At 44.5% G+C, this 21088-nt stretch overlaps 1 protein-coding gene across 1 annotated transcript in view; it reads left to right on the forward strand.

Moving 5' to 3' along the window:
- diaph1 (diaphanous related formin 1) overlaps nt 1–21088 on the forward strand; it is a 432569-nt gene that overhangs the window by 191806 nt on the left and 219675 nt on the right. Inside the window, exons 16-17 of the mRNA XM_085995955.1 lie at nt 6110–6592; nt 18550–18664. Of these exons, the coding sequence (XP_085852081.1) occupies nt 6110–6592; nt 18550–18664 (598 nt within the window). The remainder of the gene's footprint in view (nt 1–6109; nt 6593–18549; nt 18665–21088) is intronic.

The following is a 21088-nucleotide window of genomic DNA, read 5'->3' on the forward strand; positions in this document are numbered from 1 at the left end:
CTTGGCATTCGTATAATTTACACTTGATCTACTTCTCTTCTCCTTTCTGGACTGCTAGGTACATCCCTCAATTGAAAAGAAAGTTCAGAATTTAGTTTACATAAGAACATAAGAAATAGGAGCAGGTGTAGTCCATACGGCCCCTCGAACAATAACAACAACTTGTATTTATATAGTGCCTTTAACATAGTAAAACGTCCCAAGGTGCTTCACAGGAGTATTTTAAGACAACAAATTTGACACCGATCCACATAAGGCTAAATTAGGGCAGGTGACCAAAAGCTTGGTCAAAGAGGTAGGTTTTAAGGAGTGTCTTAAAGGAGGAAAGAGAGGCGGAGAGGTTTAGGCAGGGAATTCCAGAGCTTAGGGCATAGGCAACAGAAGGGGGTTGTGGGGCTGGAGGAGATTACAGAGATAGGGAGGGGCAAGGCCACGGAGGGATTTGAAAACAAGGATGAGAATTTTGAAATCGAGGCGCTGCTTAACCGGGAGCCAATGTAGGTCAGCGAGCACAGGGGGTGATGGACGAACGGGACTTGGTGCGAGTTAGGACACGGGCAGCTGGGTTTTGGATGAACCTGCTCCGCCATTCAATAAGATCATGGCTGATCTACTTCAATTCCACTTTCCTGCCTCATCCCCATATCCCTTGATTCCCTTAGTGCCCAAAAATCTATTGTTCTCCGTGTTGAATATACTCCTCAACTGAGCATCCACAGCCCTCTGGGGTAGAGAATTCCAAAGATTCACAACCCTTTGAGTAAAGAAATTTCTCCTCATCTCAGTCCATAGTGGCCAACCGCTTATCCTGAGACTGTGACCCCTCGTTCTAGACTCTCCAGCCAGGGGAAACAGCCTCTCAGCATCTACCCTGTCAAGCCTCTAAGAATGTTATACATTTCAAAGAGATCACCTCTTATTCTTCTCAACTCCAGAGACTATAGGCCCATTCAGCACGGTGGCATAGTGGTTAGCACTGTTGCCTCACAGCGCCAGGGACCTGGGTTCAAATCCGGCCTCGGGTGACTGTCTGTGTGGAGTTTGCACATTCTCCCCGTGTTTGCGTGGGTTTCCTCCGGGTGCTCTGGTTTCCTCCCACAGTCCAAAGATGTGCGGGTTAGGTTGATTGGCTGTGATAAAAATTGGCCCTTAGTGTTGGGGGATTAAATACGTGGGGTTATGGGGATAGGGCTTGGGTGGGATGGCTGTCGGTGTAGGGACCGGGTGCTAGGGTTTGGATGATCAGCCATGATCTCGTTGAATGGCGGAGCAGGCTCGAAGGGCCGAAAGGCCTACTCCTCCTATCTTCTATGTTTCTATTCTACTTAATCTCTCCTCATAGGACAACCCTCTCATCCCAGGAATCAATCTAATGAACCTTCGTTGCAGCCTCTCGAAGGCATGTATATTCTTCCTTGGGTAAGGAAACCACAACTGTACATGGTACAAAAGGCAAAATACTGCAGATGCTGGAAATCTGAAATATACACCAAAAATGCTGGAAATACTCAGCAGGCCAGGCAAAATCTGTGGAGAGAGGAACATGGTTAATGTTTCAGATGTTAACACTGTTTCTCTCTCCACAGAGACTGCCTGGCCTGCCGAGTATTTTTTCTACACAGTACTCCAGGTGTGGCCTCACCAAAGCCCTATGTAATTTCAGCAAGATTTCCTTACTCTTAGACTTGAACCCCCTGGCAATAAAGGCTAACATACCATTTGCCTTCCTAATTGCTTGCTGTACCTGCATGTTAACTTTCTGTGATTAGTGTACAAGGACACTGAAAACCCTGATGAGCTCAGTTCTTGTTTTTGGAGCTGAAAAAATTAGCTTGCAAAGCAGACCTGTGCTATAAGCTAGAACCATTGCACTCGTGCATTGACTAAGGCTCAAAAAATTTGCAAGTAGAGCATTTGAGACCATTTCCATTTGATGTTGATATGAAATATGTGATTCATAAGGGAGGCTCTATGGTGCTGGTAGAGTATGGAGCATCTGGTTCACATTGTACCACATTTTGTGGCGTGCAGTCTGGGAGGAGAAAATTAGAGTGTGTGCTTACTGGCCAGTGCGAGCTTCATTAACGAGCCAGTCGCATTCAAATCACATTCCATGCTGAAATTCCTGACTTCGAGAGAGGGTTTACTCACAGCGTGCAGCCTGGTGGTATAAAAAGAGCATATCAGGGATTCTGGAATCTGGCCGGTTTGAGAAGCTATTTAAAGACAGATTAATACCATAGAATGATACAGTTCAAGGAGGCCATTCGACCCATTGTGCCAGCTCTCTGAAAGATCTATCTTTCCCCATAATCCTGCCAATATTTCCTTTTAAGTTTATATCCAATTCCCTTTTGAAAGTTATAATTGAATCTGCTTCCACCACCTTTTCAGGCAGTGTATTTCAGATCATCATAACTCGAGTTTTTTTTTTTTAAAAACAACTCTGTCTCTTTTTTGCCAATTATCTTAAATCTGTGTCCTCTGGTTATTGACCCTCCTGCCAGTTGAAACAGTTTCTCTGTATCTACTCTATCAGAACCCCTCAATTTTGAACACATCTATTAAATCTCCCCTTAACCTGCTTTGCATTAAGGAACTGAATTCCCTCATCCCTGGTACCATTTTGATATATCTCCCCTGCATTTCTTATGAATAGTGTGTGGGTTTTTTTTGGTGTGTTTCCTGTTAAAATTCATGCATTAATTGTTTTTGCTGGGAAGCCCAACATTTTTGCGGGTTTTATTCTTGGTAATACATTCCTTTATACATTTTAGGTTGCTGCTGTCCTTTAAATAGCACTGTTCGAAGTGGTGAAGATGGGAATTCCTTTGAGAGTTCCCAAACCACAACGTGATTCAGAAGGAGAGAGAGGAGCTCATGAGTGTCCAGCAAATGCAAGTGCAGCAACATCTGAAATGTTTTATCTGCACTCATCATTACTTTGAGATCTGTCTTCGCTGCCTCTGCTTCACCACAGCTGCTGCTGGATAACCTGCAGGCAACATCTGGAACACTGATCACTCTTCCCTAGGAAAGGAAGGCTATCGCAAGACGAAGGTTTCATGTAGCATCCTTCCGGTCCATCACAAGGGAAATCTGCCATTTCAGGCAGGCGAGAGTGCACATCTGTTTCAAGCAAGTGACATCTTCTTAGGCAGTCCCTCGGAACCGAGGATGACTTGCTTCCACATTAAAAATGAGTTCGCAGGTGACTGATTAGTCCAATGCGGGACCTACAGTCTCTGTCACAGGTGGGGCAGACGGTGGTTGAAGTGGCGGGTGGGTGGGGTGCTTGGGTTGACTTGCACTGCCTGCACTTGGCTTCCGCTTGCTCCCGGCGAAGAGACTCGAGGTGTTCGGCGCCTTCCCGGATGCTTCTCCTCCACTTTGTGCGGCCTTGGGCCAGGGATTCCCAGGTGTCGGTGGGGATGTCACACTTTTTCAAGGAGGCTTTGAGGGTGTCCTTGAAGCGTTTTTTCTGCCCACCTGGGGCTCTCTTGCCGTGCCGGAGCTCCGAGTAGAGCGCTTGTTTTGGGAGTCTCGTATCGGGCATGCGGACAATATGACCCGTCCATCGGAGCTGATTGAGCGTGGTCAGAGCTTCGATGTTGGCCTGAGCCAGAACACTGACGTTGGTGCGCCTATCCTGCCATACTCGTGCGTTTACAAGAGATAACACCTTCATCCCCTTTCTTATAGAAAGGAGGCGCCCGCTGGACAGGGTGCACACCTTTCACCGAGTGGCAGGGTTTGCTTGAGTGGAGGGCATTGCAGATGTAATCCAATTGGGCATCTGGATCTTCATATCAACCCCATGGCCTACAAGAACTGAAGGGTTTGCACTCAATTCACATTCAGATAGTAACTGACCACAGAGGCGCCATTGTGCAGGAAGCAGCCATGATTTTTTTCATAGTCTAGCAATCAGTGGTCCCCCACGTTCTTCGAAAAAGAAGCACTTAGTGGGAAGGTCTTAGGAGAGCCTGGATATCCTCTATCAATGGGTGCTGACTCCACTGAGCAGCCTCCTGATAGCAGAGGAGCAGTTCTGTCTGAATGCCTTGGCATCTGTATGCTGCTCCTTGGCTTGGTACCTCCACCTTCATTCAAAGTTTGCCGTGCTGCCTTGGCCCAATGAAAAGGGTATCTACAAAGGGACAATGGTTGTGCGCAGTGCTTCAAATGGAAGGGCAGCAATGCCCAACCTAGGTTTCTGCCAATGGTGAAGGGCCCCACCACAAGAAGTTATAAACAAAATTGAGGAGCATCCTTCTGACTCGATCAAACTTCTTCCTTATTTTGGACCGAGTAAGAGGGACCCGAGTGACTACGTTGGCTTAGTTGGCAACCCTTCTCTGCAGAACTGCTATGGCTCCACAGAGCCTTCAGCTTCGGACAAGCCATCCTCTTTCAGTGCATTTGCTGCAGCGGGAATTGCACCTCTTCAGTATCGCTAGTAACGCTGCCCACGTGTCTCCATTCTTACCCCCACTTTTAGGACGAGCTGCCTAGTCACTAGATTTTACACTTTCCCAGCTAAGTGTGTTACAGAACCAAGCTCTCTGGGCAAGTCTTTCATGTGCCAGCCAGTACCTTACTCAAACTGAGAGGAAAGATTCCTGTTGCAAAATTTGGTGCAGCCTTCCCTCTGAATTGATGGCGCTGGTTCACCTGTGCCGTGAAGCGACCCCATTGTACCATTCTCGCAAAATTGGGGCTATGTCAACTTGATTTAAAATATTAAGTCAAATAAACTCTTGTTTGGAGACTAGAGGTTTTGCTGAAGAAGCAGTAGTCAAATTAACATACACACTGTTAAAGATCATCTTTGTCTTTTGGTAGCCTCTGTGGCTGTCTTTGAGTACAAGTAGAGGGCATTCAGTAGTGATGTGATTATGTACCTCAGTTGGATATGAAACTATTCATATCTAGCTGGGATGGGGGGATTGTCCTATGAGGAGAGATTGAGTAGACTAGGCCTATATTCTCTAGAGTTTAGAAGAATGAGAGGTGATCTCATTGAAACATACAAAATTCTTACAGGGCTGGACAGGGTAGATGCAGGGAGGATGTTTCCCCTGGCTGGGGAGTCGAGAACCAGGGATCACAGTCTCAGAATAAGGGATCGGCCATTTAGGACTGAGATGAGAAATTTCTTCACTCCGAGGGTGGTGAATCTTTGGAATTCTCTACCCCAGAGGACTGTGGAGGCTCAGTCGTTGAGTATATTCAAGACAGAGATCGATAGATTTTTGAATATTAAGGGAATCAAGGGATATGGGGATAGTGCAGGAAAGTGGAGATGAGATAGAAAGTCAGCCATGATCTTATTGAATGGTGGAGCAGGCTCGAGGGGCCAAATGGCCTGCTCCTGCTCCTATTTCTTAGGTTCTTATTGCTGTAGGTCCATTCCTGTCCTTGTTCAAATCATAATTGTTAGTAAGAAGCCACCATCAAAGATAAGATCTTGATGGCAGATATCTTGGCTTAAATCTTCAAAGTACTTTGCACAGTGTTATAAATCTCATCAAGAAACTACTTATGAAATAACGCTGGATGGCCAGCTGGTGGCGCCGTCCAAGGAGTATAAATACTCGGGCGTGGGCCCCAGCTTTCCAGGGACATTTTGTAAGACAAGGAACTAGTGAAGTACAACTAGACTTCCGTGTTCTGAAACAAGTTGATTAAAGCCTTGCTTTATACTCAAACCAAGTACGCAGTGAGTTTTATTACGTCACACTGTATAGTGCTCTGCCCTTAGAGATCTGTCAAGAGTCTTCTATATATTTATCTTGACTAAAGGTATTTTTCTCTCCTTGCAAATCCTTTCTACCCTGGTCCTACTTGAGGGTTACTGTAATATATAGACAATTAGAGCTGCTATGCTGTTGGTGGCATTATTGTAGTATTAAGTGTAACTTTAAACTATTGATTTTAAGTGTTTCTTACTGAATTTATACAATTTATGTTGAATTTTAATGCAGCACCTTTTTTTAAGCTGAACTAATTCTTTTGTGAAAACTATGTAATAACAATTGGATTTTCTTTTAAATCACCACAAACCTCATGAGTTCAACATGTTCATTATGTTTTAATTTTGCCACAGACCACACAATTATCTGAGGACTTGGAAGATGCAAAGACAAAGTTGGCCAACATTCCGAAAGAATTGCCCCCACCAGCACCTCCTTCAACAGGACAAGCGGGAATACCTCCACCACCTCCGCTACCGGGCCAAATGGAAATACCGCCACCCCCTCCGCTACCAGGACAATATGGGATGCCTCCGCCTCCGCCTCCACCTCCGCTTCCTGGGTTACCTGGAATTCCTCCGCCTCCGCCTCCACCTCCGCTTCCTGGGTTACCCGGAATTCCTCCACCTCCGCCTCCACCTCCGCTTCCTGGGTTACCCGGAATGCCTCCGCCTCCACCTCCGCCTCCTGGGTTACCTGGAATGCCTCCACCTCCGCCTCCGCCTGGGTTCTTTGGCGCTCCCCTTCCTCCAGCCGCCCCCGTTCTGCCATTCGGACTGGCCCCTAAAAAGGAGTACAAGCCGGAAGTTCAACTCAAAAGACCTAACTGGCCAAAAGTAAGTGGATATCCTCAAATGATCTTGTTCAAGGTTGAAGAAGCGTATTTAATTGATAGTTGCAGTTGGTGTTTTAGGAGTGTTTTATTGGCAGTTGTTACAGATAAACTGTAATTTTAATTTTAATTCATAACTTCAGAATCCGCACTAATTCCTTTTCTCCATCCGAGCAAGCACATTATAATTACAAGCAATTGTATGATGTGGACTTTTGCTCATCTGTAATTCTAAACTATACTTCCTTTCTTTGCTGTTGGCTTCTTTCTGCTCTCTCACATGCCTTATGTGAGAGAATACCTTGCAACACAACAACACCTGGCATTCCGTCTATTTTTTGGCATTATAATTTGGTCAAGCGGGGCACCTTCAGTAATTCTTTGCTGCTTTCTTCTGCTCAAACCGTTGCTTTTAGTTGTCTCCATCTTTCTCTCTCGCAGTGAAGTAACTTGCATTCTGAGCGCTGGTATGGAAGGTTTCGTACCTCATTCATTCCCCGTCTGGTGGGTTGTGCACAGCTTCTTGCTTGAATCACGCCTAACCACCTGCTTCGTACTGCCGAGTGCACCTGAGGTCTTTGCTTGTAACCTACGGAGATCCACTATTCGAGCTGCCAAACATAAGTTTATTGAAAAGTGGCCTCTATTATGCTGCTGCTCTTCCAGCAGTCATTGTATCTGGTTCCTTGCCAGTGCCTTGTCTCATAACCTATCTAATTTCTTATATCTGTGCTGCTTACACCCCGGAGGTACAGTTGCCAGCTGTCCTAAAGGAAGTTGACTTTTATGACTCAATTTTCTCTTCCAGTGATCTTTTTTTTTTAAAAACCTCTTTCTCTTGCTGAATTCTATTCTATTCTGTTATGACCAACATCAAATGTTATGTCTCCCAAATCTGTCTGACCCTCTTTGTAACGTCAATAAGGCCTCTTGTCCTGATGTCTTCTCCTCCCACTGGCTTTAACATGCAGTCTCCTTAATCTCTGGACATTTTCAGAATCTTTGACCAGATGTTGAATCATACAGTTGCATCCTCTCCCACGGGTATCGAGTTTCATCTTAAATCAATCAGTCTGTTCTCTCGTTGATGACACTTAGCTTGACTCAGTGGGTAGCACCGTCGCCTCTGACTCCGAAGATTGTGTGTTCAAGCCCTTCTCCAGGATTTGAGCAAAAAATCTAGGCCGACACTCCAGTGCAGTACTGTACTGAGTAACGGTGCTGAGTTTTGGAGCAGGATGTCCTGGCTAACATTTCTTCCCCCCGCCCCAATTAACTCCACCAAAAAAGATGATTCTTCTACCTGCTATGTTTTTGGAGCTTGGTGTATGTAAAATAGCTGTACAATGTTTGCCTACCTAACAATAGTGACTGCACTTGAAAGTGGTTTATTATATAAAAAGTGATTTGGGATGTTAGTGAGAACTCTGTTCATCTATCGACCATTCACACTGAGAGTTTTAAATGTGAGTTCCAAGAACATATGATTTAGGAGCAGGAGTTTCGAACCAATCAGCAGGGGTGACTCATTTGGCTGTAAACAAACAAACAGTATAAAAAGACCATTGCTAGTGCGAGCAAGCACTGAGTGCGAGGTCAGCAGAGAGTGCTGTGAGTTTGGGTAAGTGTGAGAGAGGGTAAGTGGGGTGTTAGGTGCTCTTTTCAAACTCTATCTCTGGGTTGTAGTTAATAAGGCCTTTCTGGTGCAGAGTGACTGTTGGTAAACCATTTAACTGGTGTAACTAGAGGGATTGATTTAATTTAAATCCAATTAATTAAAGGGGATACTAGCATCTAAAATCGGGCAGAGGGTGTCCATAACTAACAATAAAACATTTAATTAATTACATAGAATGGAGCAGGTGATGTGCTACTGTTGCGAGATGTGGGAGCCGGTGAACCCCATTGAGGCTCACGGTGATTACGTCTGTGACAAGTGTCTGCTGCTACAGGAACTCCAGCTCCGTGTTGATGAGCTGAAGTCTGAGCTTCAGACACTGCGACACATCAGGGAGGGGGAGAAGTACCTGGACTCTGTGTATCAGGAGGTGGTCACACCTATGAAGTTAAGTAATTCAGATGTAGCCCATGGTCAGGGACAGGACGGTGTGACTACGAGTGAGGCAGGTACGGGGACCCAGGAGGTAGAGCTGGAGGAGCCGCAGCCCTTGCTCTTGACCAACAGGTTTCAGGTTCTTACTCCCTGTGGGGACAGGAGCAGGGACTGCAGGGAGGATGAGCAACCTGGCCACAGCACCGTGGAACGGGGGGCCATTCAAGAGGGGGGAGTAAATAGAAATGTTGTAGTGGTAGGGGATAGTTTTATTAGGGGATAGATAGAGTTCTCTGCAGCCGAGAGCGAGAGTCCCGAAGGCTGTGTTGCCTACCCGGTGCCAGGGTTAAGGACATCTCCTCTGGGCTGGAAAGAAACTTGCACTGGGAGGGGGTGGATCCAGTTGTCGTGGTCCATGTTGGTACAAACGACGTAGATAGGACTAGGAAGCCGGTTCTGTTAAAGGAGTATGAGCAGCTAGGGGTCAAATTAAAAAACAGAACCTCAAGGGTAATAATCTCTGGATTATTACCTGAGCCATGAGCGAATTTGGCTAGGACAAATAAAATTAGAGAGTTAAATGCGTGGCTCAAAGACTGGTGTGGGAGAAATGGGTTTTGCTTCCTGGGACACTGGCACCAGTACTGGGGCAGGAGGGAGCTGTTCCGTTGGGACGGGCTTCATTTGGCCAGTGCTGGGGCTAGAGTCCTAGCGGATCATATAACTAGGGCTGTAGAGAGGGCTTTAAACTAACTAGTGGGGAGGAGGTTCATAGAGCAAATAATAAAAATGACAACAGAGAAGGTCATAGACTTAGGTAGCAGTGGGGAAATTAAAAACCAGAGCATGTCAGGAAGGGGCAGAAGGTATGGAGTAAAAGGTAAAGTAATAAAAAGGGCAAAAGCAGGAACTAAGTGTCACAAAACATATTTGAAAGTTCTCTATCTGAATTCACGTAGCATTCGTAACAAAATAGACGAGTTAATGGCACAAATAACTACATATGGGTATGATCTTGTGGCCATTACAGAAACATGGCTACAGGGTGACAATGCCTGGGAATTAAACATACCAGGTTATTTAACAATCAGGAAGGACAGGCAGGAAGGAAGGGGAGGTGGGGTGGCTATGTTGATAAAGGAAGGAATCACTGTAATACAGAGAAATGATATTGGGTCAAAAGATCAGGATAATGAAACAGTTTGGGTGGAGATAAGGAATAATAAGGGGGAAAAAAACACTAGTGGGCGTAGTCTATAGGCCTCCGAACAGTTGCAACTCTGTTGGACGGAGTATCAATCAGGAAATAGTTGAGGCTTGTAATAAGGGAACATCTATAATTATGGGGGATTTTAACTATCATATTAATTGGACAAATCAAATTGGGCAGGGCTGCCTTGAGGATGAGTTCATTGAGTGTATTAGGGATGGGTTTCTTGAGCAGTATGTAACTGAAACGACCAGGGGGCAAGCAACCTTAGATCTGGTCCTGTGTAACGAGACAGGATTAATTAAAAATGTCCTAGTAAAGGATCCCCTTGGAATGAGTGACCATAACATGGTTGAATTCCATATTCAATTAGAGGGTGAGAAGGTTGGATCTCAAACAAGCGTGCTAAGCTTGAATAAAGGAGACTATAAAGGTATGAGAGCGGAATTGAGTAGAGTGGATTGGGAAAATAGATTAAAGTGTAAGACGATACATGATCAGTGGTGTACATTTAAGGAGTTATTTTACAACTTCCAAGAAATATATATTCCACTGAGAAGAAAAGGGTGTAAAAGAAAAGACAGCCATCCGTGGCTAAGTAAAGAAATTAAGGATAGTATTCGACTAAAAACAAGGGCATATAAGGTAGCCAAATCTAGTGGGAGGATAGAGGATTGGGAAAACTTTAAAAGACAGCAAAAAATAACAAAAAGATTGATTAAGAAAGGGAAGATAGATTATGAAAGTAAATTAGCAAAAAATGTAAAAACAGATAGTAAGAGTTTTTATAGTTATATAAAAAGAAAAAGGGTGGCTAAAGTAAATGTTGGTCCCTTGGAGGATGAGACCGGGAAATTAATGGTGGGAAATATGGAGATGGCAAAAACACTGAATATTTTGTATCAGCCTTTACAATAGAGGACACTAAGAATATCCCAACACTGGACAAACAGGGGGCTATAGGGGTGGAGGAGCTAAACACGATCAAAATCACTAAGGAAGTGGTACTCGGTAAAATAATGGGACTCAAGGCGGATAAATCACCTGGACCGGATGGCTTACATCCTAGGGTCTTGAGGGAAGTGGCGGTAGGGATTGTGGATGCATTGGTAATTTTCCAAAACTCCCTGGACTCGGCAAAGGTCCCGGCAGACTGGAAAACTGCTAATGTAGCACCCTTATTTAAAAAGGGCAGTAGACAGAAGGCTGGAAACTATAGACCGGTTAGCCTAACATCTGTGGTAGGTAAAATTTTGGAGTCCATTATTAAGGAGACAGTAACAGGACATTTGGATAATCATAATTTAATAGGACAAAGTCAGCATGGTTTTATGAAGGGGAAGTCATGTTTGACAAATTTACTGGAGTTCTTTGAGGAAGTAACATATAGGGTGGATAAAGGGGAACCAGTGGACGTAGTGTATTTAGACTTCCAAAAGGCATTTGACAAGGTGCCACACAAAAGATTATTGCTTAAGATAAAAAATCACGGGATTGGGGGTAATATTCTGGCATGGATAGAGGATTGGCTATCTAACAGAAGGCAGAGAGTTGGGATAAATGGTTCATTCTCAGACTGGCAATCAGTAACTAGTGGTGTTCCGCAGGAGTCAGTGCTGGGTCCCCAACTCTTTACAATCTATATTAACGATTTGGAGGAGGGGACCGAGTGTAACATATCAAAGTTTGCAGATGATACTAAGATGGGGGGGAAAGTAGTGAGTGAGGAGGACATAAAAAACCTTCAAGGGGACATAGACAGGCTAAGTAAGTGGGCAGAGATTTGGCAGATGGAATACAATACTGGAAAGTGTGAGGTTATGCACTTTGGCAGGAAAAATCGTAGAGCAAGTTATTATCTTAATGGCAAGAAACTGGAAAGTACTGTAGTACAAAGGGATCTGGGGGTCCTGGTGCATGAAACTCAAAAGGTTAGTATGCAGGTGCAGCAAGTGATTAAGAAGGCCAATGGAATGTTGGCTTTCATTGCTAGGGGGATAGAATATAAAAATAGGGAGGTATTGCTTCAGTTGTACAAGGTATTGGTGAGACCGCACCTGGAATACTGCATACAGTCTTGGTGTCCATACTTAAGAAAAGACATACTTGCTCTCGAGTCAGTACAAAGAAGGTTCACTCGGTTAATCTCGGGGATGAGGGGATGGACGTATGAGGAGAGGTTGAGTAGATTGGGACTCTACTCATTGGAGTTCAGAAGAATGAGAGGCGATCTTATTGAAACATATAAGATTGTGAAGGGGTTGGGATCGGGTGGATGCGGGGAGGATGTTCCCGATGATGGGTGAAACTAGAACTAGGGGGCATAGTCTTAGAATAAGGGGCTGCTCTTTCAAAACTGAGATGAGGAGGAACTACTTCACTCAGAGGGTGGTAGGTCCATGGAATATGCTGCCCCAAAAAGCTGTAGAAGCTACATCATTACATAAATTTAAAACAGAAATAGACAGTTTCCTAGAAGTAAAGGTAATTGAGGGTTACGGGGAGCGGGAAGGAATTTGGACATGAGTCTAGGTTCGGATCGCTCATGGCCCAGGGGCCGTGTCGCCTGATCCTGCTCCTAGTTCGTGTGTCTAATTCTGTTAGATTCAGGAGATGGTTCTGTGATAGTAGATTGGCGGTTAGGATCAGATCAGCCATAATCTTATTGAATGGCGGAGCAGGCTCGAGGGGCCGATTGGCCTACTCCTGCTCCTATTTCTTATGTTCTTATGTTCTTATATGGCCTCACCAGCCTCATCCGCCATTTACTAAGATCATGGCTGATCTTTGACCTCAACTCCACTTTCCTGCCCGATCCCCATATCCCTTGATTCCCTCAAGAGTCCAAAAATTCTCTCCTACCGTTTCATTTTCCTACTTTTTTTCTTTCCACTTCCCCCGGCTGCCTCTGCAGTGCAGTACTGTACCACGGGAATGCTGCACCGTCAGAGGCGCTGTCTTTCAGATGAGACATTAAACCGCGATACCATCAGCTGGACATAAACGATCCCACAGCACTATGTGAAGAAGAGCAGGGGAGTTCTCCCACTGTTCTGGCCAATATTTATCCCTGAACCAGCACTGCTAAAATAGTTTAATTGATCATCTATCTCATTGATCATCTGTTTGCAGGACCTTGCTGTGCGCAAAATGGTTGCTATGTTTCTATACATCGGTACAGTGACTACACTTCAAAAGTAATTAATTGGCTGTGAAGCACTTCAGGACATCCCAATGTCGTAAAAGGCACTATATAAATGCAAGTCTATAATTAAAGTGTGGCAAGTTTACTTACATTGTATCCATTATAACAACTACTTGTATTTATATAGCGCCTTTAACGTAGTAAAACGTCCCCTGGCTCGTCACAGGAGCGTTAGCGAACAAAATTTGTCACCGCGAGCCACATGAGCTATTAGGGCAAGTGACCAAAAGCTAGGTCAAAGAGATAGGTTTTAAGGAGCGCCTTAAAGGAGGAAAGAGGTGTAGGGAGGGAATTCCAGAGCTTAGGGCCTCGGCAGCTGAAGACACGGCCACCAATGCTGGAGCGATTAAAATCAAGGATGTGCAAGAGGCCAGAATTAGAGGAGTCCAGACATCTCGGAGGGTTGTAGGGCTGGAGGAGATTACAGAGATAGGGAGGGGCAAGTCCATGGAGGGATTTGAAAACAAGGATAAGAATTTTAAAATCGAGACGTTGCTTAACTGGGATCTAATGTAGGTCAGCGAGCACATGCATGATGGGTGAACGGGACTTGGTGCGAGTTAGGACATGGGCGGCAGAGGTTTAGTTTACGCGGTATAGGATGTGGGAGGCTGACCAGGAGAGCATTGGAATAGTCAAGTCTACAGGTAACAAAGACATGGATGAGGGTTTCAGCAGCAGATAAGCTGAGGCGGGGCGGAGTCGAGCGATGTTCCGGCGATAGAAATAAGCGGTCTTAGTGATGGCATGGATATAAGGCAGGGCATGGGAATATAAAAATAGGGTCAGAACTGATGACTTTCAAATGTGGGCTACATTACTTTTATGTGCCCTACTCCAATTATCCATTGGCCTCCAACTCAGCTTCACCTGAAGACTATATTTGGTCCTGATTCCCATACATGCAGCATCGTGGAAGATTGACTACACAAGACCCGTTCAGATACTTTTTGTACAGAGTTTTGAAATGCCTTGCTAATAAGAAACCCTAAATTTCTATTTGTTGATGTTTATTCTACTGCTTGTATATCAATATAAAACATGCACAGAACAAATGTTGAATAGAATTTTTTTTTCTTTTCACATCACCAGAAAAATATATCTTGATTCCATATTATCTAGAATATTATTCACGACTTTTTTGTGTGAATTTTAATTCTCAAGGTGATGCTCGGACTAGAAATGAGCACATATCCACTTCAGGCTTCCATGTAAGGTATAGCATGGTTTGATGCAATGCAAAACTTCTAGAATCTGCTGCTAAAGTGTGCCTCAGTCCCAACCTAGAAAGAAAGACTTGCAATTTATACAGCGCCTTTCATGACCCCAGGTCGTCCCAAAGCACTTTACAGCTGATGAAGTCCTTTTTTTTGAAGTGTAGTCACTGTGGTAATGTATAAGAGCACTCATGTGCAGCAATAATGTACAGCATCATGGGACATTGACTATACAAGACCCGTTTTGTGCCGAATCGGATACTTTTTGTACAGTGAGAGTTTTGAAGTCCATTCGTCTCACAGAGCCAATCTGTGGCATCTGAGATTATCAATTTATGCCCAATTAAGGGTGCAAAGGAATGGATTAAAATTGACCAAACTAATTTCACGTAGGGCCCTCCCAGCCAGCAAAGAAGCTCGACGCCATCGAGGACAAAGCAGCCCGCTTGATTGTCACCCCACCCACCACCTTAATCAGTCACTCCCTCCGCCACTGACGCACTGTGACTGAGGTGTGTACCATCTGTAAGATACATTGCAGCAACTTACCAAGGCTCTTCAGCAGCACCTCCCAAATCTGTGACCTCTACTACCTAGAAGGACAAGGGCAGCAGGCGCATGGGAACATCCCCACCTCCAAGTTCCCCTCCAAGTCACACACCATCCTGACTTGGAAATATATCGCCGTTCCTTCATCGTCGCTGGGTCAAAATCCTGGAACTCCCTCCCTAACAGCACTGTGGGAGCACCTTCACCACACGGACTGCAGCGGTTCATGGCGGCGGCTCACCACCACCTTTACACGGGCAATTAGGGATGGGCAATAAGTGCTGGCCTTGCCAGCGATGCCCACATCCCAGAAACGAATAAAGGAACAACCAAAGCAGAGCGTCAGTTGGAGCTGGATTGAGACCAAGCCTTCAGCTGAAAGGCCAGTGTGTAACAGAAACTTGGTCAAAATGTCCGAAAACATGACGGGACTTACAGTAGGGCGTTGAGATGAATGTTGCGCCAAGAAGGCGGAGACTATGAGATGTGCCGAAATACTTGTCCGTAGAGATGGCTGCTGGGGTTTTTAAAAGTTGAGAGAGGGGTTGGAAAGGTGAAAAGTTCTAAAAATCAGGACATAATGGCTGATGGCCATTCCACCAGTGGTGAGACAAAGGGCTAGGGAAAGAAATAAATAGATTGGAATCAAAGGGAAGGAGTGTTCACTCTGATTCTGGCCTATTTACCTCTCTCTTCTCTCACCCCCACTCAGTTTCTTTAGATAAGTGACTTTTCTAAATGTACAGCAAATTGTTTTTGCAGATATTGTGATAAACATTGTGCACAATCTGAGGACACAGAGGGTTAAGGCTGGCACTTTGTTGAATGTGTGTGCAAGCTGTAATGAATGCAAAAATGCACTCTGCTTCGAGTCCTCCGAAATTGGTTTAATGGATGGAGCGTATTTCTTTGCATCTTGTGAATCGACACTGACCTTTTAAGCCATATTTGGGGCTTTTTGACTTTTCTGCATTGACTCTGGAGTGCTTTGAAGTAGTTTAATCAGTACAATAGCTGTTGAGTACAGAAACTTAAGTGGCCCCTTGCCTTTTGCAAGGATACATTCACTGCCCTGTAGGGGATTTACTGGGTACTGTCGACAATTTAAACAAGGTGTTGACTGAAGGAAAAGAAATAACCTTTGACGTTTTACTTTGAGTGAAGTATTTGAGGACATGAGAAGAACACTGCATCTCGCTCATGTTTTCAGTGATTGATAGGCAAAGGCTGTTTTAAGATTTCATAGTACAGCACAGAAGGAGGCCATTCTCCATATCCCTGCAATTTTTTCTCTTTCGAGTATTTATCCAATTCCCTTTTGAAGGCTACTATTGAATCTGTACCCACCATCCTATTTCGTCCATTCTAGTACTATATTCAGTTTCTTATGATTAAGGGTTTTTGTTTCCATCCCTAATTGCCCTTGCATTCCAAACCCTAACCACTCGTTGCGTGAAAAAGTTTTACCTCATGCCGTCAGCACGGTGGCATAGTGGTTAGCACTGTTGCCTCACAGCGCCAGGGACCCGGGTTCAAATCCGGCCTCGGGCGACTGTCTGTGTGGAGTTTGTACATTCTCCCCGTGTTTGCGTGGGTTTTCTCCGGGTGCTCCGGTTTCCTCCCACAGTCCAAAAATGTGCGGGTTAGGTTGATTGGCCATGATTTAAAAAAATTGACCCTTGGTGTTCGGGGGGATTAAATACGCGGGGTTACGGGGATAGGGCTTGGGTGGGATGGCTGTCGGTGTAGGGACCGGGTGCTAGGGTTTGGATGATCAGCCATGATCTCGTTGAATGGCGGAGCAGGCTCGAAGGGCCGAATGGCCTACTCCTCCTATCTTCTATGTTTCTATGTCTCTGGTTCTTTTGCCAATCACCTTGAATCTGTGTCCTCTGGTTATCGACCCTTCAGCCGTTGGAAACAGTTTCTCTTTATTTACTCTTATCTAAACTCTTCATGATTTTAAACACCTCTAGCAAATCTCCTCTTCGCCTTCTCTGCTCCAAGGAGAACAACCCCAGCTTCTCCAGTCTGTCCACCTAACAGTATTCCCTCATCCCTGGAACCATTCTAGTCAATCTCTTCTGTACCCTCTCCAAAGGCTTAACGTCCTTCCTAAGGTGTGGTGCCCAGAATTGGACAAAATACTCCTGCTGGGGCTGAACTAGTGTGTAGGTTTAGCTAACTTCCTGGCTTTTATACTGTATGCCTCTATTTATAAAGCCCAGGATCCCATATTGAGGGGCACATTTTTTCAACATTATCTGACTTTTTAATATTCGTTCTGGGGTGTGGGTGTCATTGGCCAGGCCAACATTTATTTCCCATCCCTAATTGCCCTTGAGAAGGTGGTGGTGAGCTGCCTTCTTGAACCACTACAGTCCGTGTGGTGAAGGTACCCCCACAGTGTTGTTAGGGAGGGAGTTCCAGGATTTTGACCAGGCGACGATGAAGGAACGGCCGATATATAGGCCAGAGCAGGTAAGGACGGCAGGTTTCCTTCCCTGAAGGACATTAGTGAACCAGGTGGGTTTTTACGACAATCCCGCAGTTTCATGGTCACCGTTACTGATGCTAGCTTTTTATTCCAGATTTATTTAATTAACTGAATTTAAATTCCCCAGCTTCCTTGGTGGGATTTGAACTCACGTCTCCGGATCATTAGTCCAGGCCTCTGGATTACGAGTCCAGTAGCATAACCACTATGCTACCGTTCCCTGAAAGCTGTTTGGGAATCAAGTATTGTGACACTTGCAGCTGAGCCATAAGATAATTACAAATGAGGAGCGGCCATTCAGCCCATCTAAATTCATCCATCCAGAAAGATGCTATATTTTGTCCATTCTAGTATTCAGTTGCTTCTGATTAAGGGGTTTTGTTTCCATTCCTTGATCTCTCTCCATTCTTTTTCCAAGTCCACTCTTTTTGTGTGAAGAACTTACTGCTATCAGTCCCACGTTTGCCTTGTACTAATTTGAACCTGTAGTCCCTTGTCCGGCTCTTGACAGTTTAATTTAAATCAATAGTCCAGATTTTCCATACGCTCAACCAATTTGTTTTATCTCAATAAGATTGCCTCTCGCATGCCTCCTTTCCAGACTGAAAAGCCAGCGTTTCTCCAATCCCTACTCGTAACTCAGACCCCTGAGACAAGAGATCAGCCTCATGGCTCTTTGCACTGCCTCCAGACCTTGAATGTCTCCCTTGTTACTCAGTGACAGAAGTGGACAAGCACTCAGTGACCAGCCCACTGTGTGGTTTAATTACAACCTTCTCTAGCATCCCCGCCGCTGGGCCAGAAGGCGTAGGGTTTCGAACCCCGCTCCAGACAGTCCCGGCAAGTGGAGTCGGAGCTCCGGCTCTAAATTCTGGGTTGACATCCAGCGGGATACTTGCGTCCGTGGGTCCCTTCGTATGGGTTGTGGGAGCCCGTAAAACCCTCCCGCCATAGGACTAACCACCCTAATGGCTGGTATGTAGATGGTTACGGTCACGGAAGGAGCGTTAACGCGGCCAGAAATCCTTCCACCACTTCATACAGTTCCCCAAAGGGAACAGTGTGAAGACACGTACGACGACGACAACCTTCTCTGACTTGTATCCTACTGGGTTATTACTTTTGTAAATACTAACGTATCTTCTCTGTAAAACAAATACTTGACAACTATCTAATCCTTTTTTTTTTTATTACAGCTGGCTATATCATAAACCTATTTTTTTCTTTCAGCTTGGGCCTAAAGATTTGACAGAGAAGTGTTTCTGGGTCAAGGTGAAGGAGGACAAATATGAAAGTAAAGAGCTCTTTGCGAAACTCACAGTTACATTCTGTGCACAGACAAAGTGTAAGTAACTAACTGGCCTTTAATTCTGTTAATTCAATTGTATCAGCCTGATTTAGATTTGGTATCATCCCAGGCAAAGAATAAATGTGATAAGAAACTAAAACTGGACACGCTCAAATTCAGGTTCCAATGGACACGAGTTTCTTGGAAATATTCACAAGTTTGGCATCAACTCTGTTTTTTCTGGGGCTGGGAATGAAGAAAAGGCAAATTTGAGAAGGAAGAATTTTACAGAACTTGATGATATTGTCATTCTCCTTTTCCTGTTGCCAAATAATGGAATTACTGAGGAGATGAGCTAGAACATAAGAAATAGGAGCAGGAGTAGGCCATTTGGCCCCCTCGAGCCTTCTCCACAATTGTACTTAATACATGCCTTCGAAATATACAGCTCGGAAACGGAAAAAGCTAGTTGGCCCATTAAGCCTGCTCCTTCCGCAGCCCATACTTCAATCAGGAACTCTCTTCTACCTCACCCAAGATCTCGATACTCTGTCCTTAATTCCCAGTTGAATCAGAAACCTCTATTAATATCTCTTCAACCTTCAATTGCCTTTCTCAACAAATATTGATCCACTTCCTTCTCAACGATAACAAATCAATTGACCCAGAATGATCTGCTTTTTCTGGTCCAATGTTCCACACACCACTATTCTGTGAAGGGGAGGGGTGGGGTGGTTGATCTGAACCTTCTTTTTGTGACCAAAGCCAAATACTGCGGATGCTGGAAATCTACAATGAAAACCGAAAACGCTGGAAATACTCAGCAGGTCGGGCAGCATCCGCGGAGAGCGAGCAACAGCGTTAACGTCTCGGGTCGGCGACCTTTCGTCAGAACTTCTAGTTATGATCTGGCTTGTAAATGTTATAATCGTGTTGAGTTCGCTGCTTGCTGTCTAAGCTTTTGCCCTACCAAGACCTGGACATTCTGAATAATTCGGCAGGCTACTATTCCATTCTCTGGTGTGATTAAACTGTGTTTTCCTAATTTAGAAACTGGGTCATGCGCCTCTGGCTGTGGAGTTGTCATTAAACGAGTGACAAGTCTTGGCTGTAAAGTTTGTACTTGCACCACACATTTTGAATTCAGTTCAGGAGCCACGTCTATAGTGGTGGATAAAAGTGTGCATCCCACCGCTGCCAGATATTGGGGCATTGATCAGCCATGATCTTATTTTGAATGGCGGAGCAGGCTCGAAGGGACAAATGGCCTACTCCTGCTCCTATTTCTTATGTTCTTAATCCATTGGGAGCAAAAAGCTGATTTCAGCTTCAATCCATTACTTGATTAACCAGAAATAACAACAGAAAATGCTGGAAATACTCAGCAGGCCAGGCAGCATCCGTGGATAGAGAAACAGAGTTAACGTTTCAGGTCTGGGACCCTTCATCAGTTCTAATGAAGGGTCCCAGACCTGAAACGTTAACTCTGTTTCTCTCTCCACGGATGCTGCCTGGCCTGCTGAGTATTTCCAGCATTTTCTGTTGTTATTTCAGATTTCCAGCATCCGCAGTATTTTGCTATTGTACTTGGTTAACCAGTATTGCATGTCTTTAATGTAAAATTGCTCAATCTTTTCTACATTGAGTTGTGACTAAGTGTTCAATAAAGCACTGGAAACTCAGTGCACATTAATGGTCCAGGGCAAGCAGAATTGTGTGCTATTGAGAATGCCATATCTTCATCTGGGCTCTCTAGCCTCAGTGCAGTCAAGAAGAATGGGTGGAGGTCTTTGTCTGTTGAAATGAATGGCAGCCAGGTTAGGGGTGGATGAATTTGACAGCACAAAATAACTCAGAAATGCGACATAATTAATAGTGACCCATTTATATTGGGTACAGGTACAGTTGGCTGAGGACCTTGAAGGGTTGTTTGCACTTTTTGTCCTCAATCCGCGTTCCAGTGCTTGCACTTGCCGTGAACTTCTGTCTTTTTCAGCCTGACCGCGACACTCACAATCAGTCTATCTTGTTATTTTAAATATCTTCATTGTCCAGCACATTATTTTAATGAATAATCTTGGTGGTAAATAGGTGATTAGCTAAACAATAGAAATTTGTTGATTGTGCAGCTTTAAACTGGTAGCCAATTTAAGAAGTTACATCTTCAATTAAAACAGGTAGGTCTTAATGCAGTACTGATTCCTAGTTAATTTACTTGACAATTGCTTGTACTGCGAACCCTTTGTATCCCAGGTCTCGCAGTAGGACTCGATGGACTGATCTCTACATTGTATTTAATTGTTTAAGTGCTGAAGAATGACAACATTTCCATTATTTGGTTTATTCTGAGAGCGCTATGCTATGAATTGCATTTGTTTGGGTTATTGTGATTTATTTTCACTTAAAGTAGTTAATTACAAGCATACTTGTTGCACATCAAAAGCGACTGTTTGCCCTGTCACATACGCTATTGTTTTCATG

Source organism: Somniosus microcephalus, chromosome 8, assembly GCF_052327205.1.
Source record: "Somniosus microcephalus isolate GS21.2 chromosome 8, FLI_Smic_1.0, whole genome shotgun sequence".
Lineage (NCBI taxonomy): Eukaryota > Metazoa > Chordata > Chondrichthyes > Squaliformes > Somniosidae > Somniosus > Somniosus microcephalus.